The sequence below is a fragment of the Gasterosteus aculeatus genome, chromosome 15, assembly GCF_964276395.1.
Source record: "Gasterosteus aculeatus chromosome 15, fGasAcu3.hap1.1, whole genome shotgun sequence".
Lineage (NCBI taxonomy): Eukaryota > Metazoa > Chordata > Actinopteri > Perciformes > Gasterosteidae > Gasterosteus > Gasterosteus aculeatus.
Genome location: NC_135703.1, coordinates 3156850 through 3176000, shown reverse-complemented (window position 1 = coordinate 3176000; position 19151 = coordinate 3156850). Strand labels below are relative to the sequence as shown.

Here is a 19151-nt window from a genome sequence, read left to right as displayed (position 1 = left end):
GGAGATGATGTTTGAATAGGCTGATCCATTCTAATCCCGTAGAAAGTCTCTCGCTGTCTTTCCCCCCAGCCTTCCTGCACGGCACACGCCATGTTTTTGAGGTAAACGTGTTTACGATTCTTTGGATTACTCCAAGGCCTTAGTGCATAATATAATTTACCGACCTCAAAGTCGGCCTCTAATGGAACATTTAATCCTCACCTTCCGGCTGCCGCGGTGTCTCACTGGACGGCTGGGCGGGACGGAGGGGCTGCTGAGGAGTCGGAGGCTCCCGGGGTGCTTGCGGTGTCTCGGGGCGGCCGCTGTGATGTGGCCTGCTGGGCCGGGGCAGCCACGGCTGGGAGGGTGGAGGCTGAGGGAAAGTGGGGCTCTGCTCCTCCCGGGACTCTCCCGTGCTCTGCAGATCCTCTTCCTCCAGCTGCCTCACGGAAATCTGCACGTCGGAGCGCGAGTAAGTGTACCCATGACCAGCGGGGCAGATCTCCTTGAAATGCTCTGCAGGGTAGGAACGTAAATTGTGGTTCATAGTCTGATATCCAGAGAAATACCATTACCCATCCGTGTGTTTTTTGTTTTGTTTTGCTATGTTGAGCATGCGGTGGCGTGAGCGAGGGGCTCGACGTCTTCGGTCCCGCCGCAGAACTATCTGTCGGAGCCGAACAAACCTCAGCGATGGTGAATCCATTAAAAGAGAGAAGCACCGTGTCCTCTGCCTGACCTGAAAGCAGCTACTCTAAGAGGCAGGGACGGAGACGTGGTCGCTGCGAAGGCAGGAAACGTCGATACGACTGATTTAAAGTGGAGGTAAACGGGTCTACATGTGACCAGCAGCCCCATCAGAGGAACTGCGCTAAATATGGAAGGACAGTGAGCCGACTCCTGTTACCAAGTCGCACGTAACGGGTCTGGCCGCCTGCTTCAGAACTTGCCTCCAACGGCTTGTGTGTGCTGTGTCGGTCCAGGCTGAGCAGCACCACGGAGGTCTGTGTACGTGATATCTGATCCATGAGAAGCCCCCCCATGAATCACTGGCCAGTACAGACACGCCATAAAACCGCTCTGCTTCTCCTGTAGAGACTTTGAAGATCGGTATGGACACAACTGAGCTGTTCATTTCTGCTGTGAAGCTTGTGTTTCCCTCCAAAGGTTGGAGTGATGACACGGACTCACAATATTATGCAGCTTCCAAAATGTGAAAATCTGTTTTGCTTTTGGTCCCTTTCGACTCAAAGCACATTTGGTTATTTTGAACTATTGCTGGCATCGCGAGCCCTCTCGCATAAGAGATAAGGTTTTCCCCGCGAGAACAGCAAAAAGCTGAACATCGCCGATTCAGCATGCGGACGGACGAGCGGCGGTCGCTTTTGGAGGCTCTACCTGATCCGTGCAGGGGACAGCGATCGCACCCGGGGCCCCAGGCTTTGCCCACGCGGCTGCAGCAGCAGATCTGCTTGGTCAAGCGCTGAGCCAGCGGCAGGGAGCACGCGCCCGCCGACGCCGATCGGTAGCAGAGCGCCGTCTGGTCGGACACGGCTTTGTCCGCTGGGGAGAGAAGCGTCGGGTCCTCCTTACTCACCGATGCAACCAGCGGGAGAACGGCCGCAGCCTCGGTGCGATACTTACAGACGCAGTGGCTCCGGTCGGCGTCCAACAGGAAGCCTGGTTTGCACGTGCACCTGTAGCTTCCTTTGGTGTTGAGGCATTCGGCGTTCTTACAGAGCCCCGGCAGCAGGCACTCGTTGATGTCTGCGGAGGATGGAGCACGTCGGTCGTGAGTTCCCAGTGCAGAGATGACGCCAGGCTTTTACAGATAAGGCCGAGCATTGATCGCAATAAAACATGTGTTCAAAAACCGCCAGTGACACGTGGCAACTTCCAGGTTTTGCGACTGTGTGGAAGAAAGGACGAGCGATGATACGAGGGAAACATTACATACATTCGACCGCTGTAACAGCGGAATAAACCCGTGAACCCTCCTGGGAAGATGTCGCAAACGCTCGGGGCCGGAACCGTGACTTCCAAACCGAGGAGAAGAAAGTTCAACACGATCATCTTCCTCGGCATCTTTCCCTTTGTCAAAGGCCACAGCATCCCTCGTGTACAACATGTTCTCAAGTCTCTGACTCCTGAGCCGTGTGCTGCGGCGACACAGCGGCCATTGTTTTCTTGTTGCTCCAACAGCGCCGGAGTCACTAAGCCAAATGGAGGCAAGCGAGCTAGTTACTGTGCCAGGAGCATAGGGGGACATATTTCAGGTGCTTAGTCATGCGATTGCTAGCACACTGGGACCAGGCAGAGTTTGTTGTTCTACCGCGTTAAACAAAGAGCACATCATTAGGTCTTTTCCCCTTTGCTTTGACGACTGGAACCCGACAGCCTGCCACCACAGATTTTCCCAATTCAAGTTAATCTGCTCTTGTTTTGCTGGAAAAAGTGAGTTTAAAGGGGATTGAAGTTACGTCGACCGTGGCAAATCCAGAGAATTCCTCCATGTTATTTTTATTTTTTTTCTGGATTTGCGCTTTTTGTATCTCTCCTCAGAGGACGTGGTCCTGAAGCTGGACTTTCAATGCCGAAGCCTCCACCTTCTCTGTCGTTCCTGTTTGGAATGCCGAGGACGAGGAGGACAACGGACAGATGTGGTGACGTGCACACTGTACGGGGGCCCGGGAACAACAGCAGGTACGCCGGGAGTCTAGTTTGAGCAGCATGCTATCTGGTCAGAGTTGAGGTCAGCGCTGGGCTCGGCCCTGATCACATGGGGTCTTTAATCCGCGGTTCGGTTGAGTACCAGATTAGTGCTGTTGTCACAGTCTGCTGGTGCGTTGATTGGGATTGAATCTGACTTCCGTGACAACCCGTCATGATCAGCACTAATCTCAACATCTATTTTCAATCCAGGCCCGGCTGTTTTTTCATTGTCTGATGATACATTTGGATGACTTCAACACCTCGGAGAAGTTTCCAAACTCCAGTCCGCTGCGACCTTAGTTGACCGTAGCCACTCAGAACCTCTGGATAAAACCCATACTCACATAAACACCTGCAGACACTGTAAAGACAATTAGCATTAGCCTTTTTCGCTGTGCAGTGGCTTACGGCTAAAGGGAGTAGAGACTACTTTGGAAGTCCCAAACCACACATGACTAATTGGGCCAAAAGGCATCTGTTCAGAAACTGTGAATAGAGGGAATGCACATTCTCAAGATACAAACACTACATTCGCAGGCAAATTCCTGCTGCATAACCAAATACAATGAGGCCTCAACCTGTTGCAGCTTTTAATGAGATAAATGTGAAAATGTTAGCGTTTTAAGATTTTTAGTAACTCTAATTAAAGTTAATCCGAATTGTCTGGAGAATTACGTAAGAATTCCATCATCCCGTCTTTGAAGTGACCCATGAGTAATATGAGCTGCTCCGAGCGGCGGTTTACCACACACAACAGAGACTACGCATCCGCGTATGCCATTCATCTAACAAGCACGGTAACAGAGGGCCAATTCAGCCGACCCAGTTTCCGAGAAGCAGCTTCTGAAGATAAGGAATCGGCTGAAGTCCAGAGAGCATCGCTCCGCTCCGATGGGGCATCTTATCGTAGCGCGGGCGCCACTGAAGGGTCAAGGGAACGCAAGCAGCGAGTCCTGCCAATTACCGAAAGATGAGTCAAGCTGCGCTCTATTCCAACGGAACACAGCCCAGACTAGGCGCCCCGGTCCGGCAAGCTGGACGGCATCCCGATAACAACGAAAAAAAAAATCCCAGAGAAGGAAGGTTTTTGCTCCTTTGGCAGCAAAACCTGAAAGTGGAAATAATTCAAGGGAATGGAGCAGCAGCTGAAGACTAAAATGCTGCAGTAAATATTGCTGGAATCTCAAGAAATGAACAACTGACAGGTAGGAACATCTTGAAACATTCACACAAGACAAGCATGAATAATAAAAAGATACATTTCCACACGGGTTGTCGTATTGACACATTATTGGAAAGCAAGTGTGTGTTTTCTCCACAAGTTCCCATCTCAGTCATAACCTGAAAACATCAATGAGCCAACAGACAACATGAGGAAGAACTTGTCGCATTGTCCTTTGGGTCACGACCCCATTTATCGAGTCCTCGACGCGGCTCAGCTGCAGCGTCACAAAAGCTGCATTCTGCTTTGGAAAGTGTCGGCGTCAGTTGCAGTATTTAGATATTAAGCCGTTTCTCCGGTGCCTTTCAGCCGCAGTTTATTTGTTCATGTCAACCAAATCCGCTGCTGCATACTGACACCAGCAACGGTCGTTAATAGTCATTTCCACACAGCGACGGCTGAGCTACAAGGTTTCTCCTGCTGCCATGAATAAGGAGGCTGAGCCTCAAACTTCAACCCCGGAGCCTAAATCCAAATACTCAGAGAGCGACGGTCAGCCGAATCGCAGCCTGCTTCACTATTCTCACGTGAGGACTCTACAGGCCAATTAAAACAGCAGCCGCAGGTGCTAATCGGCTGCTGAACTCTGACCCCACACACCAAGGTCAAGGCCAACCGAATTGTAGTCCTGACCTGGTTCCGAAAGGGGCCACATGTATAGTAGCCATGTATGCAGGGAAACATATGGGCAGTCATTATTTGGCAGCCTTGCCATTATATTTAAATACGCTACTTTTTTATTATGGGTACGCTACCTAGCTAAATCAGTATTATTGGGTTAGATGTCCAGAACATTTTGAACTTCATACACATTCATCATCTTAACGTATTCTTATTCTTACCTTGACAGTGCGTGAGATTCATCCGCTTGAAGCCTTGGGGACATTCCACCCGTCCGTTTGCGATCACTGCATACGCTGCGAACGGAGAGAGAAAGCACAGCTTCAGAAAAGCAACAAGAGCCCTTCTGTCACAAAGCATCGGCTCCATCGCGCAGGGAGCAGAGGAGCTACAAGGTTTCTCCTGCTGCCATGAATAAGGAGGCTGAGCCTCAAACTTCAACCCCGGAGCCTAAATCCAAATACTCAGAGAGCGACGGTCAGCCGAATCGCAGCCTGCTTCACTATTCTCACGTGAGGACTCTACAGGCCAATTAAAACAGCAGCCGCAGGTGCTAATCGGCTGCTGAACTCTGACCCCACACACCAAGGTCAAGGCCAACCGAATTGTAGTCCTGACCTGGTTCCGAAAGGGGCCACATGTATAGTAGCCATGTATGCAGGGAAACATATGGGCAGTCATTATTTGGCAGCCTTGCCATTATATTTAAATACGCTACTTTTTTATTATGGGTACGCTACCTAGCTAAATCAGTATTATTGGGTTAGATGTCCAGAACATTTTGAACTTCATACACATTCATCATCTTAACGTATTCTTATTCTTACCTTGACAGTGCGTGAGATTCATCCGCTTGAAGCCTTGGGGACATTCCACCCGTCCGTTTGCGATCACTGCATACGCTGCGAACGGAGAGAGAAAGCACAGCTTCAGAAAAGCAACAAGAGCCCTTCTGTCACAAAGCATCGGCTCCATCGCGCAGGGAGCAGAGGAGCCCGGCTTTAGGAAGGGACCGTATAACTTACAGATGTGAGCAGGGGAAAAAAAAAAGCGAGAGGACCCACAGCCGGGCCCTGGGGAACTCCAGAGTGAGTGTATGGAAACGGATACCCATCAACCACGTTTATAAGACAGCGCTGCCATCCAGCAGGATGTAAGGATAACACTCTACGTCATTCATAATAATATTACTTAGAACTCTCCTCCGCCCCGAGGGACACACAAAGGAAGTGCTCACATCATAAAAAGGTTGAGGAAGCCTACGTGACAGGCCTGACCTTTATCACCAACCACGGTGCAAATGCACTTAAAAAAGAGACGCTTTACTGTGCGCGCTGGGAAGGACGGCTCACGGGGACGCCGATTGGCTCAAAACATCTCTCCGTTTTGAGCCAATCGGCTCAGAAATGCTGCAATAAATAACCCACTGACGCCACAGTGACAGAGGCCCGAAAACATGATGTCATTACTCCCGAGTGCTACGTTAGTGTACACAGAGGTCAACGGGAGTATCACAAGGCCGAGAAAAAAGTCTGCTTGTGTTTGAGCGTGTCGGGATCTGAGTGTTTGACAGCAGGAAGTGAGAGGGAGAGAAAGGCCGGGTGTTAGTGGCAGATCTTTCCATGACATAAACTGAGATGAAGATTTTTTTTCTTAATATCATGTTGTCAAGGAGATGATTCATTTTGTAGGGTAAAATCTGTGTTTGGGTGAGGAAAGCTTCAGGAATAATGACATAGCGTGACGGAACTGGTATATTGCAAACAGAGTTTAGGCGTGCGATGGAGCGGCGAGCAACGCGAACACATCCTTTCCCCTGGCAGAGCTGCTCTGTTTGAGACCAATGCTCCAGAAAACCAAGGCGTTGAGATGTTTGATTGACAGGGAGCTCTGATGTAAATTACTGTAATGCAGAAGCAAGAACAAATGAAAAAATGACAGACGGCAGTTTTATGGATCAACAGCGAAGCAGAACCGAGAAATGTCAAATCAGCCACAATGAATCTGATTCACCAAATCTAGATCTAATAAACTCGGTCATGCATTACCAAAGTTGGTTAAAGGGAAGAATTAGGAGTTAGGTACCACATTCGAAATCCTTTAAATCGACACAAAACCCGACCACCAGTCACGAGCTCGGGTCATTTTCCCAGGAGTGACTGGAATGTGTGCCACACAGAGGCTTTGGGAACACGGTCCCGGTTGTGTTCTGGACCTGCTGTGACCCCTCGGACCCGGCGGGGGTAACGCACCTGAGGCTCGACAAAGCAGACCCAAAGTGGGTCAGCGTGATGGGGGGGTAGGGGGGGGGGGCAACGGGGCAAAAGGGGGAACTGTGTCAAAGCGACGCCCCTGTTCCTGCCTGCCCACCTCCTCATCGTCCTCCGCACCCTCCTAATCCCCCTTTCAGAGTTTCTGAGTAATGAGCTGTTGTGGTGGGGCGGCGTGCACGCCCTCCTGCAGCGATGGGATCAGGGAGAGTCTGGCCCGAGTGACAGCAGGGCGCACATGCCAAGGGAAGCCCAGTAGGGGAGGTCCGGGTGTCTCAATAAAGCTTATTAGCAGGGAGGTGAGGAGCTCTGCAGTCAGGAACAACTTGAATCTGAGAGACGGCGCATTTCAAAACCTCTCAGAAAAGAATGAGATGTTGTGAAAGTGCTGTGCGAGTTGCACAAAAGACATTAAACGAGTCGGCACGTTTCCACATGCACCGGACATATTTACAGTATGTGTTGTGTTAAAACTTTATGTGCACACGGGATCTATTTGGGCCGCGCTCAACATTTCTCCCATTTGCCTCCTGGATCTCAAAAAAAACTTCAGAGTTCACATCAGTAGATGTTTATGGTTCCCGCGGGGCATTTTTCTCGTTGTTAGGTTCAAGAACCAGATTCAGAAGTTACCAACAGGCTTCTATACATGTAGCACATGCGGGTTGCAGGATGCGTTTTTTTATAAGACGCAGAGAGTCTCGTCCGTCTCTATTCAGTCGTCAATTTACATGTCTGAATCTCATCATCCGAGAGGAATTTTGTACCAAGAAATGGGAACCGTGTCTCCGTGAAAATCTTTGGTTTTGTTCAAAAAGCCAAGCTGAAGGTTGTCCTCGACAGTCTCTTCTCATGTAGGAGACATGGGGTTACACCGGCGGTGGCTTGCAGGAGTGAGCTCCGGCTGAGCATCATTAGTGTCACCCGTGGTTACAAAGACTGTAGCGCCGGACCGCTCATGACAGAAGCTACCAATCTGTGTGTATCCATTTAGCCCGGACTTTGTCCCACCTCACTAATTTATTGTCCGCCTCCATTCAATGGTAATGCGCATTCCGCTATTTGCTCAGATTTCCTGACCTGAAAGTGTAATTCAAATTCCTTTGGAGCTCCTTGATGGATGGCGCTGTCCTAAATTCAATCTGAATTAATCCCTTTTTTAAAACATAAAAGTAAAAAAAGCTCCACACGGGGCCCGGCTGAGGGTATTCAAATGAAAGGACAGCTTATGCAGAATGAGAGAGAAAGCAAAGGGAGAGGCGGGAGGCTGAGAACGGAGAGAGTTTATGGTCAGATTGGCTCCTCGGCTGTACAGAAACCTACTGCTAATTTGGTACAATCACCCCGCGGACCACCCAGCTGTTTCTTCTAATTCGATTGAAAGGTCTGGTCCATCAATCACGGGGCTCAGAGCCCTCCACCAGTTTCCCCAGGGAGGGATCTGCCTGGGAGGCAACCTCCGGGTTGGGCTTCTCCTTTATGCTGTCTGGAAAACCTGAGAGCGCGCGGGAGAGACGGAGGACGGAGGTCGGATGGGGCCGATGCCGTCCGCAGAACGGGGGGAGAACGAGAGGGCGTCTTCCTTTCCACTCGATGGGAACACAACCAAAGCCGAGCCAAAGTCCCCCTCAGGCGCCCTTCCGGCAATCTACTTTACTGACGTGGCTGCGAACTGGTGAAAAACGAAGAGCAGAGGGAGCTCTTTAATCACCGCGGGGCCGTTCGGGTCTCTAAGATCTCCTCGTTGGCCTTCGCGGCCAATGCTCGATCGAGGCGAACGCCTTGAGAGGAAGACGTTTGCTTTGAGAGCAAAAGGTCTCCTCGACAGGCGCCGCATCTGCCGTTCCGTCGCGGTCCACATCACATGACCTGTAAATAGTGTGTCCCCGCCAGAGAAGCAAAGGCCATTCAGTCAGGACAATATCAACATCATCCCGACTACTCAATCATGGACATTCTCAGGTTGGTGGCTGTATCGTAGTGTCATTAAGACGCGTGTGAAGCTGACCGATGATGCGTACGCTGTCAGAGGCCCGCGGCGTCTCTGTCTGACCACCGCGAGAAGCTCCAATGCATCTGTTCTCCTCTCATTGCTGTTTTGTCGGTAATCAAGAAGCATTCGCGCTCGATCAGCGGCGATAGAAAGTATTAAGAGCCGCTTCCTCCTTTGCCTCATCCGACTTTATTGATGCAAACACCCTGAAGAATGTGTCCTGCTTGCAGAAAGACACAGACCGACGACTCCCCACATAGAGGTATGACAGAAGGGGGGCAGTGAAATAACGATGACCCCGATGACCCAGGTACGTAGAGTTCGAGGAGGCCGAGGCCCCCGTGGGTGTGGTGGTTACTTTGGTCCCCGGGGACGTCTCATCGGACGGGGAGGGTCACACGGAGCATTTGACAGATGGGGAGACAAACGGCGTGTGGAATTCCATTGGCTGTGAGACTCACAGTGAGGGAGGGAGAGTCATGCCAACACTGCAGTACGGGTCGGACTCAGGCCAAAGCTTCATTCGCCCTCGCGGACCTTCAATCAGCTCCAAAATAGACCAAACAACACGATTCTCGGTCGGTTCACAAACTCAAGGACGCGATCGACTCCCTCCAAAATGATAATCATAGAATCAGTTTGACATTCAAACAAAAGGGACGTGCTGTTTTTCATTCCATGCCACCTCATCATCAGAACCAGAGGGACGGAGTCGACTGCAGCCTCGTCTTGTCGATCTGGATCTCATTACGAGCCAGGAATCCTCAGCATGTGACTTTTAACGGCTCCTGAGGCCTTTCGGCTCCCACCGAGATGGAACGCAGTTGTACAAAACGCACAAACTACCATCGCAATGCTGCCGCGTATTTCCACAACAGCGACATAAAGCCCTCAGTATACAAAAATAAACAATGGCCGGCTCGGTAATACCGTCAGCTGAGCTGAAATGTGTACTTTCCCACACTCCACAAAGAGACCCAAGCAGATACAAATGCATTTAGAGTCTGTTGAGTTTGTACTTGTGTCGAATATACTGTATGGAAATACATTTGTCAGTGACGTAGAGGCAGAAAATCCAAAATAAGAGAATAAAGAAGTAATATCTACACAATAAATAAAGATAATAAAGTTGCATCCCTTCCTCTTGCATTTTGTAACCTGCTATAAACTGACTGTCACTTAAACAAGAGACACAGGACTCTAAAAACTAAAATTTGAAACTCCCAAGCAGACAACGCACTATGAGATAAAAAGGACATCGTCATTTTTTATGGACTGTCTGGGTTAAATATAATTCCAGCGACAGCAAGTAAGGGAGGAATGCAGCTGAAACATCGGGCCAAGTGTCTATACGGAGTCTATCGCGTCTAAACGATAACAATCAGAGGAATTCAAAGCATTTCACTTATTGAAGCCCCCCTTCAAATACTTCTGGGACACACATGACTTCATCTTCCCTCTCTTTCCTTCCCTGCGTGTGACCTGGGAACCCGGCTTTACAGTACGCCGCTCCCAAAAACATCCACGTAAGCGATCGAACAGCGTTTTCTCTGCCTCAAACTTCAAAAGAGGGGGGGGGGAAGCGTCTGGGAGGCGAAAGACATCGTGCCGGGGAGAGAGGGAGAGGGAGAGAGAGGGAATGGAATCTACGCCCCGCGGAGGAGACGGAGCGGGACGGCGTCCGCTTGTGAGCCAGTCAGACGTCAGACACGTATGACTATGCACGGCCGAGTCACGCGGGGTCACCTCAGAGCAGTTTACGGGTCGTGACAAAACGCCGTTGTTGCTGATCCCGATCCTCGTTAGTCATCGCTTTGTTTGCCGGCGATAAATGCTGCGGAAATCCACCGCGCATCAACAACTGCCGCTTAGGAACACGACTGGCGGGCGCTGACTAAACACCTTGACATGCAGCAGCGTGGAAGTGGAGTCCAGCTGCGTCTCGTTGTTTTCGACCGATGGAAATAAACAGGACAAGAATACCAAGAGATCAACATACCAGAAAACAATACCAACTGGAATTAGACCAGATTAGGTTTGAGTGGGAAATGGAACGGAGCGGGAAATCAAAATGGCGTTTGTCCCGGCGGCTTACCTGGCTTGGTTGGGCACCTTTGGCACTTGTTCAGACCCCAGGAGGCGCCCACGCTCCCGCAGCAGTCGTCCTGCTTGGTCAGGCCTGGCAGAGGCTCGCCACACTACAACAACACACATCTGCGTTAAATCTAAGAAGCAAGTGCCGAGAGCGAGTGTCACGTATTCGCGCACGCACGCTTGTGTGTGTGTGTTCAAACGAGTGCGGGTGGTAAGAATGCTCACAGCGTCCGTGTGTACCTATGTGGAGGGACGGAGGGAACCAGACGCATCTGAGCATAGTTAGTTGGAGGAGGACACAAGCGCCGAGTCTCCAGAACAACGACGAACCTCCTGGCAAAGCTTTTCAAACCCTTTGCTAACGGTGGAGAGAGATTCCCGTCCGACCGTATATGTTTTTTTTTTGCCAATGGAGGTTTATGAGACTAAAGACGACATTCTTTTGGAGAACGTTGAAACTGAAAATACTGGCACTAAAGGGAGAGGAGAAACTACCAGCTGAAGTTTAGGAATGCCTCATCTCTGGGACGGTTCTGTTAAGGTTCTGAAAAATCATTTTGACTTTCTTTCAAAACTCTCTATGAAACCGGAGTAGAACGAAAGGGGAGCTGAAGCTGCAGAAACACGATTGTTATAATGCTGGAAAAAAAACAACTCTCCTGCAGATCAGTGTGTCGGGTTATGAAAAAACACTTTATTACAGCAAAGCCAACATACGCTGCACCGAGCCTCCGATTACACAAACTCACTTCTGCTCTTTCACTTATGTGACTTATGTGACATTCCTAAATCGTCAGTGTGCACAGTGTGTTCTAATGACGCAACCCAGTACCTGCCCATCGACGGTCTCCTGAAAGCATCTCCCGACGGGTCCGTTCTGATGGTTGTGCGTTGTGGCGCCGTGGTTCCCGTTGCCGCCGGCGTGCGGGTGCCAGCCGCCGTGGCCCCCGGTGGGCTCGGGTCCGTTCGCAGGCTGCGAGCGCTGCTGGACGGAGTGGGCGCCGTCCGCGGCGGCCGGGCGGGATCCTGGCAGGACCCGAGCCACCTGGTGGACCTCGACTTCAGCGCCTTGAGGGTGTTGAATGTGGACGTTCACCAAGGACGGGCTGAGCGACACTGAGGAAGAGACCCGCGGTTTGTACAGCGTGGAGGCAAATCTACAGCAGCGACACTCAATTTACCGCCGACAGGACAGACGGGGTTCAACGTTTTCTGATTGACAATGAGAGTAAATTGATTTTTGAAATATAATTTAGCAAAAAACATCAAAACGTGGACCACGGCTAGCATCCTGCACAGAGCCGTTAGCTTAGCTCGATCTACATGGGGGATTCGCGGCAATGAGGAAACACGTGTGTGTTTCACTCTCATCGCTCCAGCCTTGCGTTTCCGTTTCAAATCAACACAAAGTGGCGGGGTGTTACCTTGCTGGTTGGACAGTGGCAGAGTGTACATGGAATGGAGGGCGGCTTTGGGCCCCTGGTGGCCGGCGTCCTTGTGGCCGACGGGCGAGGGCCTGGCGGGAGGCGGCGCCGGCAGGTGACAAAACTTCCCCGTTGAATTTGATGGGCACCAGCACAGGTTCCGGCCGATGCACCGGCCTCCGTTGAGACAAGGTATCTGACAGAAGACTGCAGGGAAAGACACGTTAGCGTATACAAGACGCCACATTGAATCACACAGATTTATGCATCCTCATGCACACGGATCTGGTAATAAGAAACACAACGGGTATTCCTAATAGGAAGGGCATGTGCGGAGGCTTCATGTGGACAGGCTGTGCTAGCGGTTAGCACCTTTGAATGCTTTTCTCTACTTTGGCCCCGGCAAACGGTGACGGGTGATGGATCGTCATGTGATCAACTCGGTTGGTTGTGAATTTCCCAAACTATGATATCTTGGAAAATGCTCTTAACAATATAAATAAATTGAATCACAAAACAACTCCAATCACAGTTTTCAGATAACTATGGGAGGAGAAATATAGAAGCACTGGCCAGACGGTGTTTGACTGCATCCACTGGCCTTATTGTGGATGCCAGCCAAGCGCATTACACACCTGGGCCTTCCTCCCATCTATGGATTCACTGACCTGACCTCCCCTAACTCAGAACATCAAAGGCTGTCAAATGGAGAAAAACATCTGTCCAGCCGTGGCGAATAAGAAAAGGATCGTCCTGGCTGGTTGCGGCGGCACCGCACACCGCAAATAGGACTCCTCTTATAAGACAGCCGGGCGTAGGGACGGCCCACCCGTATGACAAAGGAAAAGAGACACATGCGTCCTCGTGGAGACAGAGAGTGACACGGTGAGAGCGTGAAAATATGGAACGGAGAGACTGATAGAGGAAGGATGGAACATATTGCAATACGGAGAGAGAGGAATAAGAGAAAAGCACACCGGGTGAGTTCCAGGTATTAGACATGCTCGCTAAACGATCAGTTCAAGGCTATTAAATCCTCTCAATGTGGGGGGGGGGGGTCAGTTCCATCAGGCACGGAGCAGGAACTATTCTTAGCCTACTGCCGACTCTGCATGCCGCGCTCCCCGTCTGCCCGTCTGTCTGTCCATTTAACAACCTCTAACAAGCAGACACACACACACACACACACACACACACACTTCTCACTCAATAAACAGACTTCAACCAACCAATACCCGGCTTAAAAGTAAGTGTTGAACACGCGGCGCGTATCAAGGGAGGCGTTTGATAATTATCCAGCCAGATTTTACTGCACGGCGTCGTGAACATAACAACAGCATGAGATAACTGTTTGCCGTCCACTTGACATTCCTCGACGAACACGCAACAGCCGAGCAACAACAGGATGCTCGACCTAAATGGAAAGCAATCTCTGTTTAATGCGCTCTTTAACACAAGCGTTTTGCCCAGATTTCTAGACCAACTAAATTGCGGCATATAAAAAGCAACCCGCGCTGCTATTAAGATGTTGAGGTGCCGGGGAATGTGGCGGCGGGGGAGGGGGGCGGGGGGGGGAGGCCTCTGCCAGGACGCCCGAGTGTTTGGAATATTTACTCCATGATCCCCATTAATGGGCACATGAATCTGCAACATCAACCTGTTTATAAACTCAAAAGTCAGCTGGCTCCAAAGAGGCGGGTGTGCATTAGTGCAGGTAGCTGTGCAACGTGCGTGTTTGACGTGGCATGTATGTGGAAGGAGGGGACCTGCACGTGTACATGTGTGTGGTATGTGCACCTCAGAGACCCTAAAGCAGTAATTAGGGCATTAGTCGGTCACCTAAAACTGATGGGAAAACCAAGAAACGACCCTGCGCTCGGCATCGGCCGCCCTCTTCCCTTCCCATGGACACACTGTGTGAAATTGGAGCAACCCCCCCCCCCCCAGATAAATGGAAGGTTTAATGTAATCCCTTTAAAATCCTGCTCATGCTGCTACTCTTTCTCTCGTTCTCCGCTTTCATTCGTTGCCGTGCTCCCGGGGAGCGCGTAAAATGCTTAACGGCAGGGCCCGAACCGCAGAGGGGCGGGGCTAAGTGAGGGGAGCGTGGGACCACCGGTGTGTTTGAGCGAGGTGGGCGATTAGCCCCGCGTTACGGAGCTCGCTTTTAATCTGTTCCCTCCAGCTCTCCTTTTTAACGGTGAGAGTTTTTAAGCGCAGCTCTCGGCGGCTTTAATCTCCAGCGTTCAGAGCAGACGGCGCGCCACCGGTTTCTGTCCAGCTCACCCCCCCATCCAAAAAAAAACCCCACAAGAGTAGGACACAGGAGGAAGTGTGTGAGGATCAGAGAGCAGGCAAAGAGAGGCAGAGCCTGAGGGGGAGGGAGGAGAAGGTGGATGAGGCCCTCAGATGTTGCCACTCACAGAGTCTGTAGCCCTGGTCCTTCGCCTGCTGCTGCGGCTGCTGCGAGTTCTCGCTGTACACCGTCGTCATGTCCCCCTTCTCGCAGCTGTTGTGGCAGCGCCCGCCGCTGCACACCCGGCGGCACAGCATGGGCGTGAAGACGATCTTGATGCGGTCCAGGTTGGAGGTGAGGTTGGCCCCTGGAGGACACACACACGCGCGGATGAGGAGGAGAAGAAGAAGGAGCGCCAGCAGAGACGGGCTGGAGACGGGCTGCATCCTTCCTCCGTTTGGGCCTCACAGCGACACACTCTCCCCGTCTGGGCGAAGGCAGCCTTATAAGTGTGCGAGGGTGTGAGCTGTGTGTGCCACAGGCCAGCGAATGGGGGGGGGGGGGGGGGGAAGAATACCATTAAGTGTCGGGCCAACCTCCAAGCCAAGCCCTGTATCTTTGGGAGAAGGTGTTTTGGATGTGTGTGTGTGTGTGTGTGTGAAGGAGACAAAGAGAGCTTGAGTGCAAGATAACATTGTGTAATGCTGGGAGGCTGTTCAACAGCCGTTGCCGTGGTAGACGGTAAAAAAACAAGGCTTGAGCGGCGGACAGCTGAGCATGCCGGGTGCCGGGGTCGGAGGAAGATGAAGTGGTGAAGGGTCCGTCACGTCGGAGAGGTGAGAGGTCAGACTCCCAACCATATCAAAGCATCCACACTCGAGAACACACACACGCACACACGCTCCTCTCACAGCAGATTGTGAACCAGCAGAGCACACACACACACACACACACACACTGTCTGCATCAGGGGGTGGGGTGGCTGGACAGTGGGAGGAGGGAAGTGCCTCCTGGGACGCCGCCAATTGTTTTTTTTTTCTTGTGCTCAATGTTCCGTTCAGCGATGACACCATGCATGTGTACGTATGTAAGCTAAGCCCGGTTGATGGAGCCAGAATGGTTGTGTTTGTTTGGACGTGGCTAGGGAGAGTGGAAAAGTTAAGCACGCATGTAAAGTGAGATCAGCTGCGAGCTACGTGATGCCGAAGGCACGGCGCGGCCCGGCCCCCCCCCCCTTTTTTCACTTGTCCTCACCTGCTGGCGACAGCGCGTTGCTGAACGGCCGAACGTGCTGCTGCTGCTGGCCGTCGCCGCGGACGTCCGGGGGCCCGTCGCGATGCCCCTTTCGGTGTCCGTGCCCGCTCCCGCGCTCGCCCCCGTGGCCGTTAGCGTAGCCGTTGCCATTGTATGGTATGGCGTTGGACGTTATGGGCCCGGAGGATGACGGGTAACGTTTCACCGTGCGGGAGGTCCCAGTCTGCTGAGGGGAAGAGTCAGGGGGTCCTCGTCTCACTTGGGTCCTGTCGTTCACATCATCACAAGATCATGAACACTGTGAGATTCATGTGAGTGCGGCCAGGCGTGCAACAGAGAATGACGTTCCTGCCAGACACATTTCTTGGGTCACAACGTAACTTAATGGCTTTATAGATGACAATCGATGACTTGGAAGTCATCTTGTTTTAATCGTATTAATCTTTTTTTTAGCGTAGGGGGTCTCTTCGGACATCGGAGCCGTCAGCTCCCTAATTAGAATTTCGAGAGAAGATTTTCTCAACCAAAAAATAAGGAATCAGGCAACCAATGGGAATAAGACTTTGTTTCTGTGGCTGATCAGTTTGCCACAGAGAAAATGTGTGGGATTAAACACTGTAAAACCTTTCCATCGCCCACTGTGTTTGCTTGCCTGGATTGTGAACTCCGCTCTGTGTGACTGAGGCCGACAACAGTAACATCCTGAGTGTTGCACCGAGCTGGAGGAAGTATTACAACTTCTTAGGCTTTTTCAGGCACGAGAGCACTTTTACATTTTTTTTTTTTTTACCGATGAGCATTTGATTTTTACATTACAGGTCATTTAGCTGATGCTTTTATCCAAAACGACTTACATTACACTTTAAAGCCATGGCTTTTTCACATTTTGCACGGGGAGCAATTAGGGTGTTAGGTGTCTTGCTCAGGGACACTTCAACTTGAGACATGGGGCAGCCGGGACTTGAACCACCGACCTTGCGGTTCCCATCGCACCCGCTCTACCCCCTGCGGATTCAACCCTGCAAAAGACATCTGGATCCCACTGATCTGCCCAGACAGACAGTCAGCAGAGAGATCAGAGGAACGGTTCCACAAAGCACACCTGTGGCCCTGTAAGGCTGAGGCTGTAATCAGACCCCAAATGAGGATATAAACCATGCATTAACACATATTACATGTGGGGTTTTTTTGCGGCACACCACATATTTACAGGCTAAATCAGCTCTGTCGAGCAGACGCACAACGACGGTCAGGCAAATAAACAGACGTGTGCACGCTACGCAGAAATGAATACGTGTACGCACACACACGCACACACGCACACACACGCGTGCGCCTTTTACCAGCTGTGCGAGCTACAGCGCAAGCCGATGCTTGTCCCTCTATTCACAAACCACATTCCTGCAGCCGAGGGAAAAGGACACTAAATGAAAAAGGGGGGGAAAGAGAGACAAACATAATGGTCCATCACGTCATCTTTACAAAAGACAACAGGCGGCGTCTATGGCCGACAGCTGCTGACCCAGATCGCGGATGTCGAGGGCGGGTCTGGAGGACGCGGCGTGACGCGGGGGAAGCGAGGGGTGCTGGTGTCGAGGCGGGCGGTAAGGGTTTACAGGAGGTGGATGTCCCCGCTACAGCGTGCACTCCAGCACATGATTGGGTTTTTCCATCACTGGCGGGGACACCTGGCCGGGCGAGCATCCTGCTTCACTTCCTAGACCTGTCCAGATGTTGCTCTCTCTCTCTCTCTCTCTCACTGTCAATGGCAAAGTGACTTCCTCCCATCATGAGCTCACCGCTGCCCTCTCGGCCTGCGGATCACGGGGCGGTGAGGGCGAGCAACTCCCTCTGCACGTTTGATGTCATCATTAGGGACTTCAAGGCCTCGGCAATCCAAGCAGGAACCAGATCCCTCCCCCCTCCCCCCCCCTTCCCACCTCCCCCCCTTCCCCACCTCCCGACCTTGTTCTGGGTGACTTGAAAGCAATTTTGAAGACCTCTGGCAAGATTACATGGTTTAAACATCGAATCGGGAAGAAATATATGGAATTGATCAAATGTGTCCGTCATATGATGTTCAGATCCATCCCTCGGAAACAAAGTGACCACAAGAATTTTCAAAATGTTGAACAATTACTTTATCAAAGTTATTAGTAATGACAAAATAAAAAAATCATTCTGAACACATGTTGGAATCATGGGGCCAAACCATTCAGACATTTTGATTACAATGCACACAATGGGATGCTTAGCTGGGTCCAATGCATACCATGTATTATTTCATGTTCAGAACATGTGCTCGACGATTACATCTAGAAGGAAGCAATCAGTTCTTTTACACCGACAAGTCTCAGTCCAAACACTTGATCAAAGCGCGCGTGTCTGATGGCGGTGGCGGCCTCCAACCAAGACATTAAACCTTTTGGCCGCGTCCAACTCTCCACTCATCATCACTTACTTCACGTGTACGGTGAGCCGTCAGAACCAAAGCCCTTCACATTCGAGTAAATTCCAAATCACAGCGATGGCCAAGAGTCTGCGCTGCGCGCGGAGCGACTGTAGCGCGTCCAACGCGCCGCAAGAGGTATTCTTTGGCACTCGCCTGGCGGCGGATGTTTGAACTCACGAAGATTCACGCTGGTGAGATCATGACGGGCAGCTCGATGGCGGTTCCGTCTGACCTGCCGACCCAGCTGGGACGCGGCGCGGGACGTTTTTGGAGCACAAGCAGAGAACTGGAGGGTCGTCCGAATGCCGCACGAACTCTCTGATCTCCGGGCTTCTGCCGGCGCCAAAATTCCAATCGCCGGTGGGGATTGGAAACCACCACTTCCCCTCAAACCAGTGGTGAATGTCTTCTTTCTTGTACAGACAAAGACATTTTGGATTCATGTGACGAACCTGTTCACCTAAATGTTCACACGCACACACACACACACACACACGCTCCCAGTGACCCAGATCCTCAGAAAGAGTTTACATCTTCAACCATCTCTGCAGCCCACTCTGCACGACAGGGCCTAACAGTGTTTACATGAAGCACTGCACAGTAACTTACTGCCCACAGCTGATTCACTCACCAACAGTTTGAGGGGCTTTTCATTATTTTCTCTCTACATAAATCTCCATGAGAATCACGGCAAATGTGTCAGCTACGACTGACGGCCTCCGTTCTCTGGTCTTAGGGTGCCGAGCAGGTGGGGAAAGGATCGTGCAACGAAACGTTTGACGCCGGTCGACCTTGGCAAAGCTCATTTTTCATTTTGGATTTGTTTGCGAATACCAACGTGCGTCGCTGGCATCTCAGCGGCTGGGCTTTCTGGCTCGAGGCGGCTACCGCAGA

At 51.3% G+C, this 19151-nt stretch overlaps 1 protein-coding gene across 5 annotated transcripts in view; it reads right to left on the bottom strand.

Annotated features, from left to right (window-relative positions):
- Window positions 1–19151, bottom strand: part of LOC120833175 (latent-transforming growth factor beta-binding protein 2) — a 60092-nt gene that overhangs the window by 22013 nt on the left and 18928 nt on the right. For 3 of the 5 annotated variants that reach the window (XM_078089382.1, XM_078089385.1, XM_078089384.1), the window contains exons 4-12: window positions 15806–16071; window positions 14739–14918; window positions 12316–12522; window positions 11724–12007; window positions 10893–10995; window positions 4756–4830; window positions 1624–1746; window positions 1378–1542; window positions 202–495 (exon numbers count right to left, since the gene is read on the bottom strand). In XM_078089382.1, the coding sequence (XP_077945508.1) occupies window positions 202–495; window positions 1378–1542; window positions 1624–1746; window positions 4756–4830; window positions 10893–10995; window positions 11724–12007; window positions 12316–12522; window positions 14739–14918; window positions 15806–16071 (1697 nt within the window). Of the gene's footprint in view, window positions 1–201; window positions 496–1377; window positions 1543–1623; window positions 1747–4755; window positions 4831–5361; window positions 5437–10892; window positions 10996–11723; window positions 12008–12315; window positions 12523–14738; window positions 14919–15805; window positions 16072–19151 lie in introns of all 5 variants that reach the window. The other 2 variants (XM_078089383.1, XM_078089386.1) reach the window with 1 other exon arrangement.